This window comes from Mixophyes fleayi, chromosome 6 (genome assembly GCF_038048845.1).
Source record: "Mixophyes fleayi isolate aMixFle1 chromosome 6, aMixFle1.hap1, whole genome shotgun sequence".
In the NCBI taxonomy this organism is placed as follows: Eukaryota; Metazoa; Chordata; class Amphibia; order Anura; family Limnodynastidae; genus Mixophyes; species Mixophyes fleayi.
Genome location: NC_134407.1, coordinates 174,388,430 through 174,406,651, shown reverse-complemented (window position 1 = coordinate 174,406,651; position 18,222 = coordinate 174,388,430). Strand labels below are relative to the sequence as shown.

The 18,222-nt window shown below is 39.9% G+C and overlaps 1 protein-coding gene across 1 annotated transcript in view; it reads left to right on the top strand.

The window, feature by feature from the left end:
- The first annotated feature begins 1,430 nt into the window (after positions 1-1,430).
- The window catches only part of C1QL1 (complement C1q like 1), an 87,718-nt gene continuing 70,926 nt past the window's right edge, over positions 1,431-18,222 (top strand). The window contains exon 1 of the mRNA XM_075177336.1: positions 1,431-2,731. Within this exon, the coding sequence (XP_075033437.1) occupies positions 2,123-2,731 (609 nt within the window). The 5' untranslated portion in view covers positions 1,431-2,122. The remainder of the gene's footprint in view (positions 2,732-18,222) is intronic.

The following is an 18,222-nucleotide window of genomic DNA, read 5'->3' as shown; positions in this document are numbered from 1 at the left end:
AGGGTTCAGTCTACAAAATAGTTTCCAACAATGTGTGTGGTTGAGAATGCATATTAAAGACCACAGAAAATAAATGAAAAGGCAAAACATTAAAACTTGTTACATATGTATACATATTGACTATATTTTTAATACTAAAATGTCTTGGGGCGCATAAAACCTCGTTTTAGTGCACAATAGCGTCATACTTGCCAACTCTCCCGGAATGTCCGGGAGACTCCCGCATTTCGCGAGAGTCTCAAGGACTCCCGGGATCTGCCCACTTCCTAGTGAAGTGGGCAGATTTAGGTCCAAAACGGCACGATTCACCGGGAATGGAGGCGTTTATCGGAGCCCGACTGAACGCCCACCTTCCCCGGCAGGGTCCCGGATCATACTTGCCATAAGTTGGCAAGTATGAATAACATTCCTATGTTCATTTTGAAACCGCAATAAGATAATTATACACAACACTTCTTTAACTGGGCATGTGAGCCTGAGTGTCTGCTAGGGTGCAAGAGCAAATCCTGGTCCTTGAAACTGTCCAGGATGACCTCTGGTTGCAGGTTGGCTGATCTGCCTAAAATGTTCATGGTGAGAAGAGTGAAAGCAGACTTATATCCCTATCCTGCAGTGCTCTCCCCATAGGTTTGAATGCATAAACCATGCCAAAACAGACATTTCCACATGGTTTAAGACTTGGAAAATAGGCCCCTTATCTCAGGAACCATGAGAGTGAGGGGGACATTGTGACTGGCTTTATTAGTTGTATTAATTTTGTGCTTTTGCAGGTTTTTATTACATTGGCAGAAGTGTGATTAGAAATGTGCACTTAATAACAATGCATTTGGAAGGTGCAAAATACATCCTAATAAAAGTATGCAGTGAAGCCCGTTCTTCACCAACTCCGAGGCTATGGAAAAACCAGGTCTCCTTTTGCAGGGAAAAAGTTGTGCGCCCTTCTGCAACAATTTTGCCCTGCAAAACAAAATCTCTTTTTTGGCAGAAAGAGGTGCTTTCATGTGCCCAATGCACTCTCAGCAAGGAACACACCTGATCCACTCATGTCCTCTTATTACATGGTGCCCTGATATACATACACATATACATACACTGTGAGTGTGCTACCTTGTACAAACAGCTCAAGCTGCATACGTTATACATTAAATATCATGTATTGTGCACTGTGATACTGTGAGTAGCAATTCATCATCTCCCACATTCCAGTGTCAGTCATGTAGATTTCTGAGATTTCTGTGTGTTATCCTGTATTTAGCATATTCCCAGGTGAAGAGATGCTCAGGTTACACACAAGGTGTGGGTACCTGTTTGTACATATAATTCTTTTTCCCTGCCTATAGCTGCATATTAGGCTTCTTCCTTCAGGGGGCACTGCTCTGTTTCATATATAAGATTCAGACTCCACAGACCATTCTCTCACAAGTTAGATTCCCTGCTGCCTTTCTGCCTTGCCTCAGCAGCTTTCACCCTCTCTCGTAATCTCCTTCTTTCCAGCTCTCTCTCCTTTCCCTGTCCGACACTGCTGCAGCTTCTTTCTTTCCTGCATACTTTAATCCTCCTCTCTTTAAGTCACACTTACCTGCTCCCCCTCCTTCTCCCAATCCTAGCACTCTTCTTATCTTTCTCATACAATTCCCTTTTTACTCTATTCTTAATCTGTGCTTTCTCCACTGTTCTGTCACATATTATCCATTCACTTTTTGTCACACATTTCTTGTCTCACATTTTCTTTCCATTTATTCTGAAATCCTTTTTCCTTTTTTTCAGTGTTTGCATTTTTTTTTTTACAGCAAGTTTTTCTAAGTTATCACCTGTCTTTGCATTTGATCGCTTTCTTCACACATTTGTCCTTTCTATTCTCCTAGTTTTGCTTCCCCATCTGCTCCTATTTTTTTCTATCTCTTTTAGACTCAATCTCCTACTCTGTGCTTTTTTTCTGCTAACACGTTACGTGTTGTGTCTTCTCTAAGACCATCTATCCCGTTCTTTTCTGGAGAGGCCATTCTGCCTCTCCCCCACTATTGTCGGCACCATAGCTCCCCCCAGTCGCGCAACTCCCCGTCCCTTGGCCCCGTTCGGCCTTGGGAGGAAAACATTGGTGGCTGTGGCGATTGGTGTTGTGATGGTCCTAATATTGGTAATCCTAATTCCAGTGTTGGTCAACTCAGTGGGCTCTGATGGCCACTATGAGATGTTGGGTACCTGCCGGATGGTCTGCGACCCCTACCTCAGCAAAACAGGGGCAACCACCACCAGTACCAGCATCAGAGCTGGCACTGGAGCTGAGCCCTTGAGTGACAGAGGACAACCTGCTCCATCAACTTTAGTGCAAGGTCCTCAAGGAAAAGCTGGACGTCCTGGTAAACCAGGTCCACCTGGAGAGCCTGGACCACCAGGTCCACCAGGTCCAGTAGGACCCCCTGGAGAACGAGGAGAATCAGGTAAACCTGGACCACCAGGCTTGCAGGGTGGAGGGGTGAATGGTGCCATCAGCACAGCCACATACACCACTTTTCCTCGCGTGGCCTTCTATGCTGGCTTGAAGAACCCCCATGAAGGTTATGAGGTCCTCAAATTTGATGATGTGGTCACCAATCTCGGGAACAATTATGATGCAGCAAGTGGTCGGTTCAGCTGTACAGTACCTGGCACATATTTCTTTACCTACCATGTCCTGATGAGAGGTGGAGATGGCACCAGCATGTGGGCGGACCTCTGCAAAAATGGACAGGTGAGTGTGCCAGTACTGATATTCTATTATTTTTAGAGATGTTTGAGTTATTCTAAATGCAATTAGGCAGAGGGTTAATGATTAAACCAAAAAAGGTATAAACATATTGATAAGTGAAGTGCAAGAACCGGTTACATTACAGTGACTGACAAATTTCAAGATGTTAAGCTTTTAGTTGTAAGGCTGCGGTTTTATACAATTTTTATAGTTAATAAAATGTGTATATAAATGCAAGAGGGTAACTGTGTCAGGAAAGCATTCAGATATTGGGATCTGCTTGAAAAGCAAATATGACCATTCCACTAAAATTTTAATCAGTATTGGTCATAATTAGCTAATGTAAATGTAAAGGATATAATGTTCTGCCTTTAAAACTTGGATTAAAGACAATTTTAAATAAAATAAGAAAAGTACAAAATAGCAACAATAAATTAATAATATTAATATTAATTCTATACTATGCAATAGGCATTCTGTATGGTTTTATGGTTTGTATACTAAATGTTTAAGCTAAGTTAAATGGTGTTTATCATAAATAAATCACTTCTGATGTAAAAATAGAGGTTGTGTTTGTACATATAAGAAGTTCTACTGGTATCTTTTAGAATTAGCATTGATCTTAAAACTGAACTTCTTTACGATTTTCTCTAGAGCAGTGCACTGATTGGCACTATCAGAATTAATTACCATGAAAAAGCAAGCTAGCCTGGAGGGAGAATGAGTAATGATGAATAACTAAGGGGGCTATGAACTTACACTGGGCAGCTACATATCAGCCGTCATAATGTATTAAAGTATTATTGCGATACAATAGTACATAATGCACTGAGGTGCCTGCAAAGTTACATGCTTTTGTTACCTTAGCATTGTATCATACATATCACATAGGTGCAGAGGCAATCGTCACAAAGGATAGCTTATTAAACTGAACGCCTTAGGGACAGTGCTTATCCCTACGCCAACGTTTAAGTGTTAAATCACCCACAGACAACAGTGAAATAGCTCAGTGGAGCAGAGAAAATGAGTTTACCCAGGGGAAGAAAAAAACTAGAAGCCTTGAGGAAGGTAGACAGTTAGCACATGGAAGGAAAGAGGGAGTTTAAAGATGGAGAGATGTGACTTATCTAGAAAAAAGGGACAGACATGAGAAAGAGGAAAAGAGATTGCCAGGAATATTTGGTGAACATTTGGTGAAGATTACACAAAAGGAATCAAGGTCAGGGCTGGAATGGTTATGGGATAAGAAGAATACTTAATATTAGCATATAGTGAGGTATCCTTCAGATGAGCTGAAAGGGGAATAAATAATAATAGAAGAAACTCAATTAAACTAGAAATCAAAAGTTACCTCATAAAATGTCAGTTTTTAATACTGTTCTCAAGGACTCCATAAACCATAAGGTTACGGGTGCTCCAAGACCATCAAAGCTAAATAACTCACATAATGATTGATGTTAGCAGGACCAGGACAGACAATTAAACAAAGTTTTAAACATGATGGTTGCTAGCCAAATGTAGTAGACAATGGTAGGATAGAGTGTTAGCCTAGTATAGGAGAAAGCGCTAGCACCAGGACAGATAGAGGCAGGTACAGACAAATAGTTCGGGATAAGGTGTGAATAGGTCCAGATGAAAAGTTAGTTTTGGAGATCAAGAGGTATATTTACTAAACTGCGGGTTTGAAAAAGTGGAGATGTTGCCTATAGCAACCATTCAGATTCTAGCTTTCATTGTGTAGAATGTACTGAATAAATGAAAGCTAGAATCTGATTGATTGCTATAGGCAACATCTCAATTTTTTCAAACCCGCAGTTTAGTAAATATACCCCCAAGAGCTAACCCAGTGAGTAGAGAGAGAGGATGGGAGTTAGTTAGGAGGAAGTAATGGGCATTTGCTTATCGGCAAACAATAAATATACACTAGAAGAGGCACAGAAAGTTCTACTAACTATGAACAAGCACAAATTAGCTAGTTCAAATAGTGAAAATCCAGGGATAGAAAAACTAAATGAAAGAACTGACTGACTATCATTCAAAGAATAGTTGAATTTGGGTCAGTAATATTTAATCCAAATCAGGAAAACAATCCATTAAAGAGGAAGAGAGAGAGCTATAGAGAACGAGTATAACACAGAATGAAGAAGGAGACCAAATTCAGTAGAGAGACAGAGCATGAAGAGAGGATAGCCAATAAGCACAAGGTCAAATAGCTTGTCTACAGTAAGAGAGAATCTAGGGAAGCATAAAAAGAGATAGTACAAAGAATGACAAGAGAGACCCAGTTACCCAGTCCAGTGAAGGAGAGAGATAGAAAGTTCAGAGAGGGACAGGGAGAGCGAACCTAATAAAGGACAATGAGATCTAAGTTACTGACAGTGAAAGCTAGCCCAATACTGCCCAGAGAGACCTACTCTAGGGAGAGATCAACGGAGAAAGACAGTGAGCTATACTGTGGTGAAAGAGGAGAAGAGCTAACCACTAAAGGAAACAGATAGAAATCAACCACTGAAGGCTGTAGATAATTTAGAAAAAGAAAGATTAGGCCTGTGTAGGACAGTGTGGGAAAGAGAGAACTAGTGCATAGGGTGTTGTTACAGCGTTATATCACCCAGATTAGCTAAGAGTTAACTAGACCAAGAGGAGGCAAGACTTAGCTATAACAGAGCTAGTGTTGGAGCCAGCTAACAAAGAGGATTTGAAACTCTGTTAGCCTAAAGAAAGTACGTTATGGCTATCCCAGAGGTAGTGTGAAAGTCAGTTAGCCCAGAGCAGCTGAAGCTTGGATAGCCTAGTGAATGTAAGACTTAGCCAGCCCATAGGCAGTGTGGGCATCAGATAGCCCAGAGGGGGCAAGACTCAGCCAGCTCAGGCAGTATAAGTGGGAAACTAATGAAGAGCTTAAACTCGGATAACCAGTCAATAGTGTGAAGGAAAAATCACAAAGGATCTGAAAGAGAAAATAGATACACAGAAGTTACAGCTCAATGGTTTGGATATTTAACTACAAATAACAAGATTTGACATTACATTACTTGGTAATGTACACAATTATCCCCTTCATTTGTCTACAGTGTTTCATTCACCCTATGCAGCTTTTTTCTGAATGCCAGAAAATGTACTGCTTTCTGACACACAACCCACTATAGTTTTATCTGCAAATAAGCAGCAGAAACAAGTACATTGAGTAAAACAGTATAAATGATATAATATGGAAAATCTCTAAAGACCATGAGGTTGCAGCATAACTTAATACACAATTATTATATTTTTCTTTGTGTCTATCTATTTTATGCATGTGCATCCATCTATATAAAATGTCGTTGTGGCTGCCTATTTAATATATGTATGTTATTATTAGTATGTTATAATATATTGTAAAACACTGCATGAATAATGTGCACATTTGGATTTTGCAATTGGATATAAGAAACTATTTAATTAGACTCCTTTAGTCATATATTCCCATGACCCTTGACTTTTGCCCAGGTTATATCTTTCTTCTATTTGTGGTACCATGACTGTGTTGTATACTCTTAAAATTCATATGTACCCAACACATGGAATGGTACATCATTTACATAGGGGGTTAGATAAAGATTTATATAAAAGTGATGTTATTGTAAGATATATGGTCAGATATGATTTACACACAATATGGCATACAAAAGTGGCATTCACAAATTATATTAAAGAATGGAATAAAACACTTTCATTTAAAGACTATTTTCTTTTAAATACAATGCATTCTGTGCAGTAGTGCCGCAATCCTACATATAAATGTGAGCCTCCATCATTTCACCACCCTTTTATATATGTCATTTTATTGATTCTAAGTATTACTATTATTATATTAATGCTGCAAAACTGAGTACTATACTAAATAACAAAACATGAAGTATACATAATACCATGCTAAATCCTTCTATGTGGGAGGTGTTGTGATTAGTTTGAAGACAGAGCGGCAAGATAAATAAAACAGAGCTTTTGTGCACTGTGACGCTGTGCATTAAAGATTTCATATACAAAAAGTGGTTCCATTAAAAGACATGGATGATTTTTCACATAGAGAAATGAACTGGAGGTATTTTCGTGTGGACAATAATTATACAAGATATTAGAGGCTTTTCATGAAGAAAAAAAAAGTGTTCTGATTTAATGAGAGAAGAAACTGAAGCTTTGCTCTACCCTACCTTTGTAGTAATATTTCTGCTAACACCTTAGTGGAGTTGGCAATATAACTATAAGATACTCCAAATTAGGCCTCCCACCAGTAATATTTCTTGATTTATCCTGGTGCTTCCATTTAATAAATACTGCAAAAATCCATACAGGACATTACAATTATTTCAATACGTATGGAAAACACACATTGAAGTCCCAGGACAGATGAAGTAATAGAGACTGAAATCCTCGCATAGGCTTTGATTTGCCCCTGCTAAAAAAAATATATAAAATCCTAAAAACAGCAAGTGTTTTTTTTCCCACTTTTGTGAATCATGTCATCACAGTTTTAGAAACAGCTCTTATTTCTGTAATAAAACATTTATTTTGGTGCTAAGCTCTAGCGAGGCAACAACTCTTAGGAGAGGAAACCAAATTTGCAAATGTGTAATTAATAAAAAAAAAAAATGGTAATGTGTATAGAACAGGATTAATTCAATAACACTAGAGTACACTGCTATTTCTTGATGGATGTTCTCAAGCCCTGTAGATAAAGTTAGATAAGATTATTATTATTATTAGTTTTATTTATTTATATTGGAAGTATAATGAAGGTGTATATTATATGCTGCTTCCTAAAAATGTTATTCAGTAATAAAACTAGCTAAAAAAATTAAGAAAATATACAGGATTCATGGTTTTCAGCTAGACATAAATTGTAACAGGAAATTATTATTTACGTTACTGTTGTAAAGATGAAATAGTTAATATTGTTAGTATTTTCTACAACACACACACACACACACACACACACACACACACACACACACACAAAAGATGCTGTACCCAATAAAAAGCAATCAGGTATTTGACCACTATATTATAAACCTGACCTGATTGGTTGATGGGAGTTACACACCTTTTTCACCTTTGTCAGTTTTCAAAAATCGTTCCCCCTTTCATAATTTATAGATAAAATATGGATAGGTTAGTAGCATAGCTGAAAAAAGGGCATAGAAACTAAATAGCCATTAGCTTGTATTGGTCGAGTGTAAGCTGCAGTAATATACGCAAGTATCCAACTGGTTGTTAGAAACTGAATTATTACACCTCAAGTATTTTTATTTCATTTAACACAATTTGACAGTCAATTATAACTACACAACTATTTTTTTTTATGCAGTAGTTAATACTGAGTTAGTGCGTTTTCATAAAAACCTGTTGTTTCTAAACTTTTGGAAAACGACTGGACCTATAATATTTTATTTTACGGTAGCCCCCTCCCATCCTCAGGCTTCTTTCCCTACACTGACTTTCTCACAGTTCACAATAACTCACTACAGAATCAGCATTGGCAGTTTACAGCAGTTGTCAAGCAATTGTGACTGTTACATTCGGTAGTGATAAACACATTACATTTGCATCAGGACAGCTATTGTAAAAATTAGCTGTCATTGTACCAAGAACAAAAGCAAAACTTACAGGTATAATAACATTTGTTTTGTTGAAAGGTAAAATTTCATTGATAAGTACTTCTAACACCTAGGTGATTGGGATGGACAAACTGAAAGAATAATATTTTAAAATGTACATCCAGTTTGTATTATTTGTGAATTGTAACATATGTATTCAAAAATATAAAAGTGCAGCTAAAATGTAATTTTTTTCAAACATGCCCACCTCTGTAGGTGCTGCAGTGCTTCTTGTCCTGATATTTGGAACAAGGACCATTTAAACAGCTCAGTCAGTTTCTCGCCACTTGTCACTGCAGGTAGAAGCAGCGTTGCAGCGCTGGGGGGGATCACTAGAACAGGGATGATCCCTGCCATGGATCCCTTGTGATTCTTCTTATTAGGGGAAGGGGGGAAGTTAGGTAAACATGAAAGTTTCGCTGGAGTTACCCTTTAAAGCGCACCCATTGCCTCCACAGTGTGATTGTAGACAATTTGTGGGTTGAATCAAAGCCACAAGAGTGCAGCCTATACATTTCGTAGGAATCAGTGCCTCAATTATGTTAGTGATTACTGGTGAATCGATAGGCCACATTCTCAGTGATGTCACTGCTTCCTGGTGAATTGATAGGCCTATTCTCAGTGATATCACTGCTTCCTGGTGAATTGATAGGCCACATTCTCAGTGATGTCACTGCTTCCTGGTGAATTGATAGGCCTATTCTCAGTGATGTCACTGCTTCCTGGTGAATTGATAGGCCTATTCTCAGTGATATCACTGCTTCCTGGTGAATTGATAGGCCACATTCTCAGTGATGTCACTGCTTCCTGGTGAATTGATAGGCCTATTCTCAGTGATATCACTGCTTCCTGGTGAATTGATAGGCCACATTCTCAGTGATGTCACTGCTTCCTGGTGAATTGATAGGCCACATTCTCAGTGATATCACTGCTTCCTGGTGAATTGATAGGCCACATTCTCAGTGATGTCACTGCTTCCTGGTGAATTGATAGGCCTATTCTCAGTGATATCACTGCTTCCTGGTAAATTGATAGGCCACATTCTCAGTGATGTCACTGCTTCCTGGTGAATTGATAGGCCTATTCTCAGTGATATCACTGCTTCCTGGTGAATTGATAGGCCACATTCTCAGTGATGCCACTGCTTCTTGGTGAATTGATAGGCCATATTCTCAGTGATGTCACTGCTTCCTGGTGAATTGATAGGCCGCATTCTCAGTGATGTCACTGGCTACTACTGAATTGATAGGCTGCTCTCTCAGTGATGTAATTGGCTACTACTGAATTGATAGGCTGCTCTCTCAGTGATGTCACTTGCTACTACTGAATTGATACGTTGCTCTCTCAATGATGTCACTGGCTACTACTGAAGTCATAGGCTGCTTTCTCAGTGATGTCACTGGCTACTACTGAATTTATAGGCTGTCCTCTCAGTGATGTCACTGGCTATTATAGAATTGATAGGTTGCTCTCTCAGTGATGTCACTGGCTACTATTGAATTGATAAGCTGCTCTCTCAGTGATGTCACTGGCTACTATTGAATTAATAGGCTGCTCTCTCAGTGATGTCACTGGCTACTATTGAATTGATAGGCTGCTCTCTCAGTGATGTCACTGGCTACTACTGAATTGAAAGGTTGCATTCTCAGTGATGTCAATGGCTACTAGTGAATTGATACAATGCACTTTCATGACTATTTGGTAAACCCACAAAATGGCTGTCTACCCTGGAGGTTGTTTTCATGCAATGTACAAATATGCAGTTACCCTCCGCAAACAATCAACAGTTAGATTTGATCAATCTACTGCAAGTCAAATAATCAAATCACATAACCAATTGTTTGCAATGTGTTTTCTGCACATACGCACTTAGTTAGTAAATTACCTCCACTATGTGAAGGCGATGGCACGCTTTAAATCCATTTATTACTAAGCTATGTCTCAGGCAGCTGTCTGTTCAGTGTCACACACAGATACTGCCTCAGCTGACTAGCCAAAGAAACATAAAGGGTTAATTAATCAAACTTATTTCTGTCAAAAGGCAATGATCCAGCCCTTTTATTATAAAATAAAAAAAGTATAAGGAGTGGTAATTCTGGTGGAAAAGCTATATTGAATGGATGTCAGGCGTGAATATAGGGAGATTCACAGAGCTGTATCAAAATAATTTCCATGTGGACATGGTTTGATTTCAGTTATATAATAATTAATGATCCCCTTTCAAAGTCCAGCTGTCAAACCAAGTACAGTAATGTAGCTAAGTTTTGAATTAAACTCCTACCACCTTAAATGTGTCCCCTGCGACATACATTGACTAATAAAAATCTGATGGGAGTATGTAGCAGCTGAACCCAGGGGCACTGGTTTTAACTGGAGAAAGATATCTATCTATCTATCTATCTATCTACACATATAGCGCGTCTTGATATTGTTGCCCTTGTACCGCCCAGCACTAATATCTATAACGTACATGTAAGTACCACTCAGTAAATACACGTTTGTTCACTTATAAAGCAGTCATATATAACCAGTGTGCCAAAAATGCCAAAAATATGCATTTTAAATATATGTCTCTATAAATATTTCAATATAATAACTATTCTTGTACTTTATATAGTACTAACATATTCTGCAACACTATTGTTTTAAAGATTAAATGATACTGATAATAGAAAATATAGATTTAACTGTGAAGGTAGATTTAATTACCCCTGCTTAGATATTATTTAATAAATATTTCAGAGGCATGATGCTTTGACTCTAAATCATATAATCAAGTACTACAATAGATACATATTTCTCACAATCTACCAATTGATCAATAACAATTTATCATTTAACATCATAGGACACAGTAAAAAGTTGTGACAAAAAAGTTGCAAAGTTCAATATTAAACAAGTCAGGCAGGGGTGCACGCAGGATTGTCCGTTTCGGCAGCACTGTACTATACAGCAGCCGCAGCGCTGTCAAAGGAGCGTCCGCGGCGGTGCTATATACAATACGCTTCTTTGACAGTGCCGCGGCTGCTGTATAGGACAGTGCCGCTACGTGGGGCACATCGTTAGCGGAGGGGAGGGGTTTCTGGAGACCCAGAAACCCCCCCTGCGTGCGCCACTGTCAGGGACGAGACTTAATGAGCTTTATTCAAGTGATAAGTGTGTATCTATTACATCTGAGCTCAGTGTGCATTGTAAGTCATTACAAAGAAACAGCTTTTACAGCCGCCCATTGGCTCTATGTTCTATGCTTGTGTGTAATCGTACAATATTGCCCCGACTCTCCTCTTTTATATTAAAAAGGATACATGCATGATCACTATGATGGGAGTACACATTTGTGCAGTGTATGAGCTCAGCTAGTAATATTTAGTGACTGTCCTGAAACTCCTCACATAGTCTGTTTTTTTACTTTAAGGGGTATATTCACTAAACTGCGGGTTTGAAAAAGTGGAGATGTTGTCTGTAGCAACCAATCTCATTCTAGTTATTATTTATTTAGTACATTCTACAAAAGGACAGCTTGAATCTGATTGGTTGCTATAGGCAACATCTCCACTTTTTCAAACCCACAGTTTAGTAAATATACCCCCAAGTGCTGTCTTGTGACATCACTCTCCTACATTTTAATGGTAAGTACATGCATTTGCGGCCCAAGATGGTGTTGTCTTTGAAGGTTCCCCAGTCCTAATGTGGAAGCAGGTTGGTTTTGATGCTTTTGTTTCTGGTGTGAACTTTTACATTAGTATCATCAAACCTATAATTATAGAAGCGGATTGATTTAACAAGGGTCTTTCCCAAGGTAGGCAAGTGAACGAGCACGCTGGAATGTACTTGGTTAACAAGTAGGTGGTCTACAATAGATGAGAAGCGGTGCAGTCCTGCATTTTTTTTGGTTAATAAATCAGTAAAACAGGTAAAATTCTTTAACTCTACATTTTATTATTCTAATATGAACAAAAGGACATTGACCTAGATGTGAAAACATAGAGTATTACACATTTTGACGCTGTCATACAAAGCAAAAGATTGAGATTAGTGCACTTAGTTATCATCATCATAACCATTTATTTATATAGTGCCACTAATTCTGCAGCGCTGTACAGAGAACTCACTCACATCAGTCCCTGCCCCATTGGAGCTTACAGTCTAAATTCCCTCACACACACAGACAGAGACTATACACAGTGAAGCACTTTCCCCTTATTTGTGAAACATGTAAGTGAAAGGTTTTTGTGACGAGTGAATGTTTCAGCAGTGATTACTTATGGGTGATGCGGCTGCCCTAATTATCCATTGCGAAAATGTTTTTTTGTGATTTAATTTGTGATTGTCTTTTAAAGGACATATACATTTGTAGGACAGCATAATATCGCACTTCATACCTACCAGTGAATATTATCCTGCATAGCTATTGATGCCATTCCTTTAAGCATCTAATCCCCATTAACTTACACATGAAATTATCTCCATTTTCCTACACAGTAAAAAACCTACAGTTTAAGCTGCATACACTCAGCTTTAAAGCCATCTTTAACGCCTCCCTACATCTCCAACCTTGTCAAGAAATACTTCCCTATACACCCATTCCATTCTGCTATGACTAATAAATACTCTGACCTGCAGGACTTTGTCCACCTTTAGGACTCCATGCCTTGCCTGACCAGACTCGCGCCCGACCTCCAATCTTTCATGCGCTCCCTTCTCATGCTTGCCTACCTCTCCCCATCCTAAGACAACTTTCTCCTTAAGCTCCACCTGCCCATTTCACTCATATACCACCTTCATCGTCTCTATTTGTTTCCTTGTCCCTCTATAATAGAGCAGGGCCCTCTCTACCTTTCTCCTGCTCTCACCTCCTTGTCCTCTTGTAAAAGTTTCTTTATGTTCTGTTTGTGTATTGTGGACTGTTTGGCGCTGCAGAATCTGTGGTTCCTCAGAAATAAATGATAAAGATGAGGACATTCATTTTCCTACACAAATGACTGCCATTCTACTATATAACAAATAGAATGTTTTTACAATTTATTATAAAAAATGCAAAAGCTGACATGTACCAGAAATCACATAAAACCAGGCATATCACAGCAAAAGCTCTATGATGTAGCAGTTCTCTCACTATCTTGCTCCACGGGCATGAGCAGCAAACAAAGTTGGTATAGCGTTTGCTGTGATATCTGTGGCTCTATGTAATTTTCTGGTACATGTCCATATTTGTAGTTTTCATGAAAAACAGTGATATACAGGATATATAGTGCAACCTATGGGAAGGCATCTATCTACAAAGGTGATAAATCATTCTGGGTGAGCCATGTTCTTTTTCACCACAGCCAAGACTGACACTCTTAGAACAAGGATGGGCAGCCTGTAAAAAGAACCACCATTCTCCCTAGAGCCACCTTTGTTGACAATTTTTCACCTTCCTGTGCTTCACAGCAGAAATGCTGTTCCTCTTTCTCCTCACGCTGCCCAAAGATCCCACTGGTATTTTAAATCAATTTGTCCATAAGCAAGTGAGCTATCTTCTTGTTAAAATAGCCATCACTCCATCTTTTCCACCTGAATGGGGGTCAGGAGTCTTTCCTGTAAAACCTCTTGTTTACCCTCTTCCCATTGCTGTCCTAGTCCTTTAAAACATCTATTGGATGGATGGAAACCACCACAGGTTGAGCACTCATGCCTATATACTTGCCAACCTGAAGGCACAGGAAGGTTTAATTGGACGTGCAACTACATTTCGTTCATCTAAAAACAAGATGCAGGAAATTACAGCAAGTTTTAGGATATCACAGATAAGTGTAAATATTGTTAGCTTTGCATTGCATGTAAATCCCTGTTTGGGTAAACAAATTGCATCCTGATTCTAAAAATATCTCAAACCTCAAGGGACTGGCTTACCCTTTGAGGCTGTGTCCAAATCTGTATAAAAAGCACTGTCTTGTATTGAAAATTGTTCTTGTTCCATCTGCCCTGATCACTGATACAGTCAATCAGTTTTAAAAAAAAAAATCCTCGGCTATTTTTCCACAATTTGCTTATAGGGACAGGGGTTACCTTATTTTCTTTGGCAGCTACATACACACATAGGGAGCGCTGTACCCTATCCTACTTTCATCACCTTCAATCAGTGTAACTGCAAATAAACATCACTTGCTTCAAAGACCTGCTTGAAAACGTATTCCATCCGGAAAATCCTGTGACCTAAAGTTTAGACTCAAAATCTAATCTGTTTCTGGCTGTTTGAGGTTTGGACTCCCAGCACCACCGCTCTGCCCTCTACCCAGCAGCTCTGGCCAGTGTGATAGGCCAGGGGGGATACATCCACAGCAACCTTGATCTATAGGAAGAGGTCAGGAGTTCCAGCCCAAGTACACCAGTAAAATCGGTTCTGGATGCCGGTAAAGGAGTCCAGTGATGGCAGCATTTGTAAGCCCCTCCTAGTGCAGTTAGAGGGCGTATTTGGGATAACGAAAGGGAACGGTGGCAAAGTAAGTCTAGCCGGTTCCCAGCAACAACAGACAGGGTGGCATAGGAGGTTCGTCCTGTCACACTTTGTCCCCTACTTTTGTGCCACTCCATGCAGTACAATCAAAGGAACCCTCAGAAAGCACCGAGGCTAAAGGCGCTACCATCAGAACCCACCCAGGCTAAAGGTGCTTAGTTTGTAGAAAAAGACATGTCCCTCATCTCCCCTTAAATGTCTGCTGTATTTTCTGCCCCAGTTGGGGGATCAACAACTGCAGGTAAATGTACCTTTGTTTGTCAGCTATATTCATCTATCAGCCCATTTTGTGTAAGTAGTGCATCTCCTAATTGCTACTACCTGATGTGAGCCTCTGTTTCTCCCTTACACCACTTTTTATACCAGCTGAAGGGACTAGAGGCCAGATGTATTCGCTCTCCTAGCAAGCTCACTTTATTCCCAGCAGTGGGCAAAGTAGGTACCTCTGTTTCAAGTAGTGCTGGGGACATCTTCATCTGAGAAACAACAGCAACAACAATGTACACATGCAATTATTAACCTATTACCTTTCACTTTCTCGCCTTTACAAACATACAAGCTTACTACCCTTGATCTCTTTTGCAGACTTGGTCTATCTGTTAGCTACTGAAGCCACAACACCCTCATGGCTCCAACTTCTTGGTGGTCTGACCATGTTTGGCTGCTGGTTCCATAAACTGCTTCTACACACTAGTCTAGACACTATGACCCTCCATGACTTCATCCATACACCAAACCCGCATTTTACAGGCCTTCTAGCTATTTATTTATTTATTTATTTATTTTTATTTATAGGGCGCCACAAAGTATCCGTAGCGCCGTACAAGGACAAACAATGGCACAGTATAAGGTGAAACAGCACAGTACAAGTAACAGTAAGCACTATAACTCTGGGGGCTCAGGCACAGCATGAAAGAGAGGGAGGGAGGGGAAAAGTGAGTACAGGCAGGTAACTATGGCCCAAGAGGGTGGGCACGGATGACAGGTTGAGAGTCACTGAGGGGAGCGGAGAGAAGCGAGAGGAGACAGAGGGCAGAGGGACTGAGAGGAGGTGAGCTGAGTAGCTGGAGAGCGCAGTTAAAAGTGATGGAAACAGAAGGTAGGAGAGCCCTGCTCAAAGGAGCGAACAATCTAAAGGGAGGGGAAGACAGACAGACACATGGATGAGACGGAGAGACCGAAGGAAGGGGGAGAAGGGAAGAAGGGATGAGAAAGAGAGGTAGCCGACCGGTGGGAGTTTAGGCATAAGACTGGAAGGCTTTAAGGAAAAGGTGGGTTTTTAATGTTCGTTTGAAAGAGGACAGATTAGGGGAAGTTCTGATGGAGCGGGGGAGCTTGTTCCAATGGAGGGGAGCGGCGCGGGAGAAGTCTTGGATACGTACGTAGCTATTGGGAGCAGTGCTGGGCCTTCCACCCTCTTCCAGTAGTAGGACCACCATATACCTCACTTTAACCAGGCCCTTTACCTGTTGTCGACCATGTCCAACATCCACTAAGGGCTTCCTGCATTCTTGCGTCCCAGGTCTGTCTCACAGGAATTCCAAACAGTATGAAGGAATACCCCTTCCACTTCTACTGCCTCTACTACTTGTACTCCTTCAGACATTGCTCTTTTCAGTTCACCAGACATTCTGGATACTGCTCCTAGAGCACTATACAATGTGTTTCCTCCAGGCGTTCTTCTGGAAATAGAAGGGAGATGAGTCTTCTGCTTTTATATTTAACCACCCCCGCCAGGCATGTGCTGCACACCAAAAGAAAAAATAGTGGCTGCGCTCTTATTTGGTAAAAAACACTATTGGTCGCATTCCTTTTTACATTGAACTAGTTGATATTTTATTCATATAAAATAAATAATACAAAAAGTATTATAAAAGAACAAAAAATATAACAACAGTAATCAACATATTAAAAACCTGTAGTTAGATAAAGCCTGTAAAAGGCTCTAAAGAGAGGTCCTCATGTACAAGATGTAGCAATGTCCACTTATAATGACTGTAATGAGTTCTATATAATGATGTGAATGAGTTCTCTGTACAGGGCTGCGGAATTAGTGGCGCTATATAAATAGATGATGATGATGATGATAGACAGTATTGGGAGCAGTGTAGATGATTAATAAATAATAGTGATTGTGCATGCCGTTACTCACGAATATTGTAGCATTAATTAGAAGTAACGACTTTCAATAGTTCATCAGTGCTGGTAAATAATGCATTGTATATGTCCCGAACGAATAATAGAAGCAGTTCCAGTCACGTGATCTCCAATGCGAGTATAAGTACAGCTGACAGTTCTTTAACAAGTGGCAGATTGAAAGTAGCCTCAGTGGCGGATGAGAAGCTTGTCTCTTTGTAGAATAGTGTGTACACCTCACCTTCTTTCAGGCTGCGACCACTTGAGTACAGCCAATACTGAGTGTTCAGACGCAAAGAGCATAAGCTCCAAAATGTTCATTCCACATTTGTATTATACGTGACCGGATAACATCGGGACTGCAAACACTGAATAGCTTACTGGCAGTTAACCCTTTTCAATCAAGAATAATGGTTCTGATCAAGTGGATAAACAGGCATATGAACCTTAACGTGTTTCAGTGCTAAATGCACTTTCAGCAGAAGGATTTGGTATAAATGGGTGGAACCCATGTTCTATTTAAACAAATAACAGGACAATCAAATCAAGCATGTGCCTCACACCTCCTCCTCTCCCCTCTCCGGCTCAATTCTGTTGCCTACTCTCGTGATAATGTTCTTTACTTGCTCTGGGGAAATCCCACTATCTATTTTTCATGCAAGGTTCCTCTCGCCCATGTAGAAACAGCTGGAGAGCTGTTGTAACAACACAATCTAATGTTCATTTATGAAGCTGCAAATATGCAGACCAGCAGCAAAAAAACATTTTATAAGGCCATACACCTATTATGCCCAATTCTTTGGGTAAGAGCATGGCTAAAGCAATTAAGATGTGGGCAATGCCAGAGGTGTGAAATTGTGGTTCTGGGTGGATCAATGTGCACAACTATGGAGTCATTTCCAGTTTCATGGGTGGTCGCAGAGCCATTTTACTTGATTTTTATACATCTTTAGAGGTGGTACACATTTGCTGTCAGCGCTTGCTTTCCAGGTGATCATCATCATCTATTTTTATAATGCCACTAATTCCTCAGCGCTGTACAGAGAGCTCACATCAGTCCCTGCCCCATTGGAGCTTACAGTCTAAATTCCCTAACATACACACACAGACCAAGATAGACTAAGGTCAATTTAATTGTGGCCAATTAACTTTCTATTATGTTTTTGGAGTGTGGGAGGAAACCCACACAAACACGGGGAGAACATACAAACTCCACACAGATA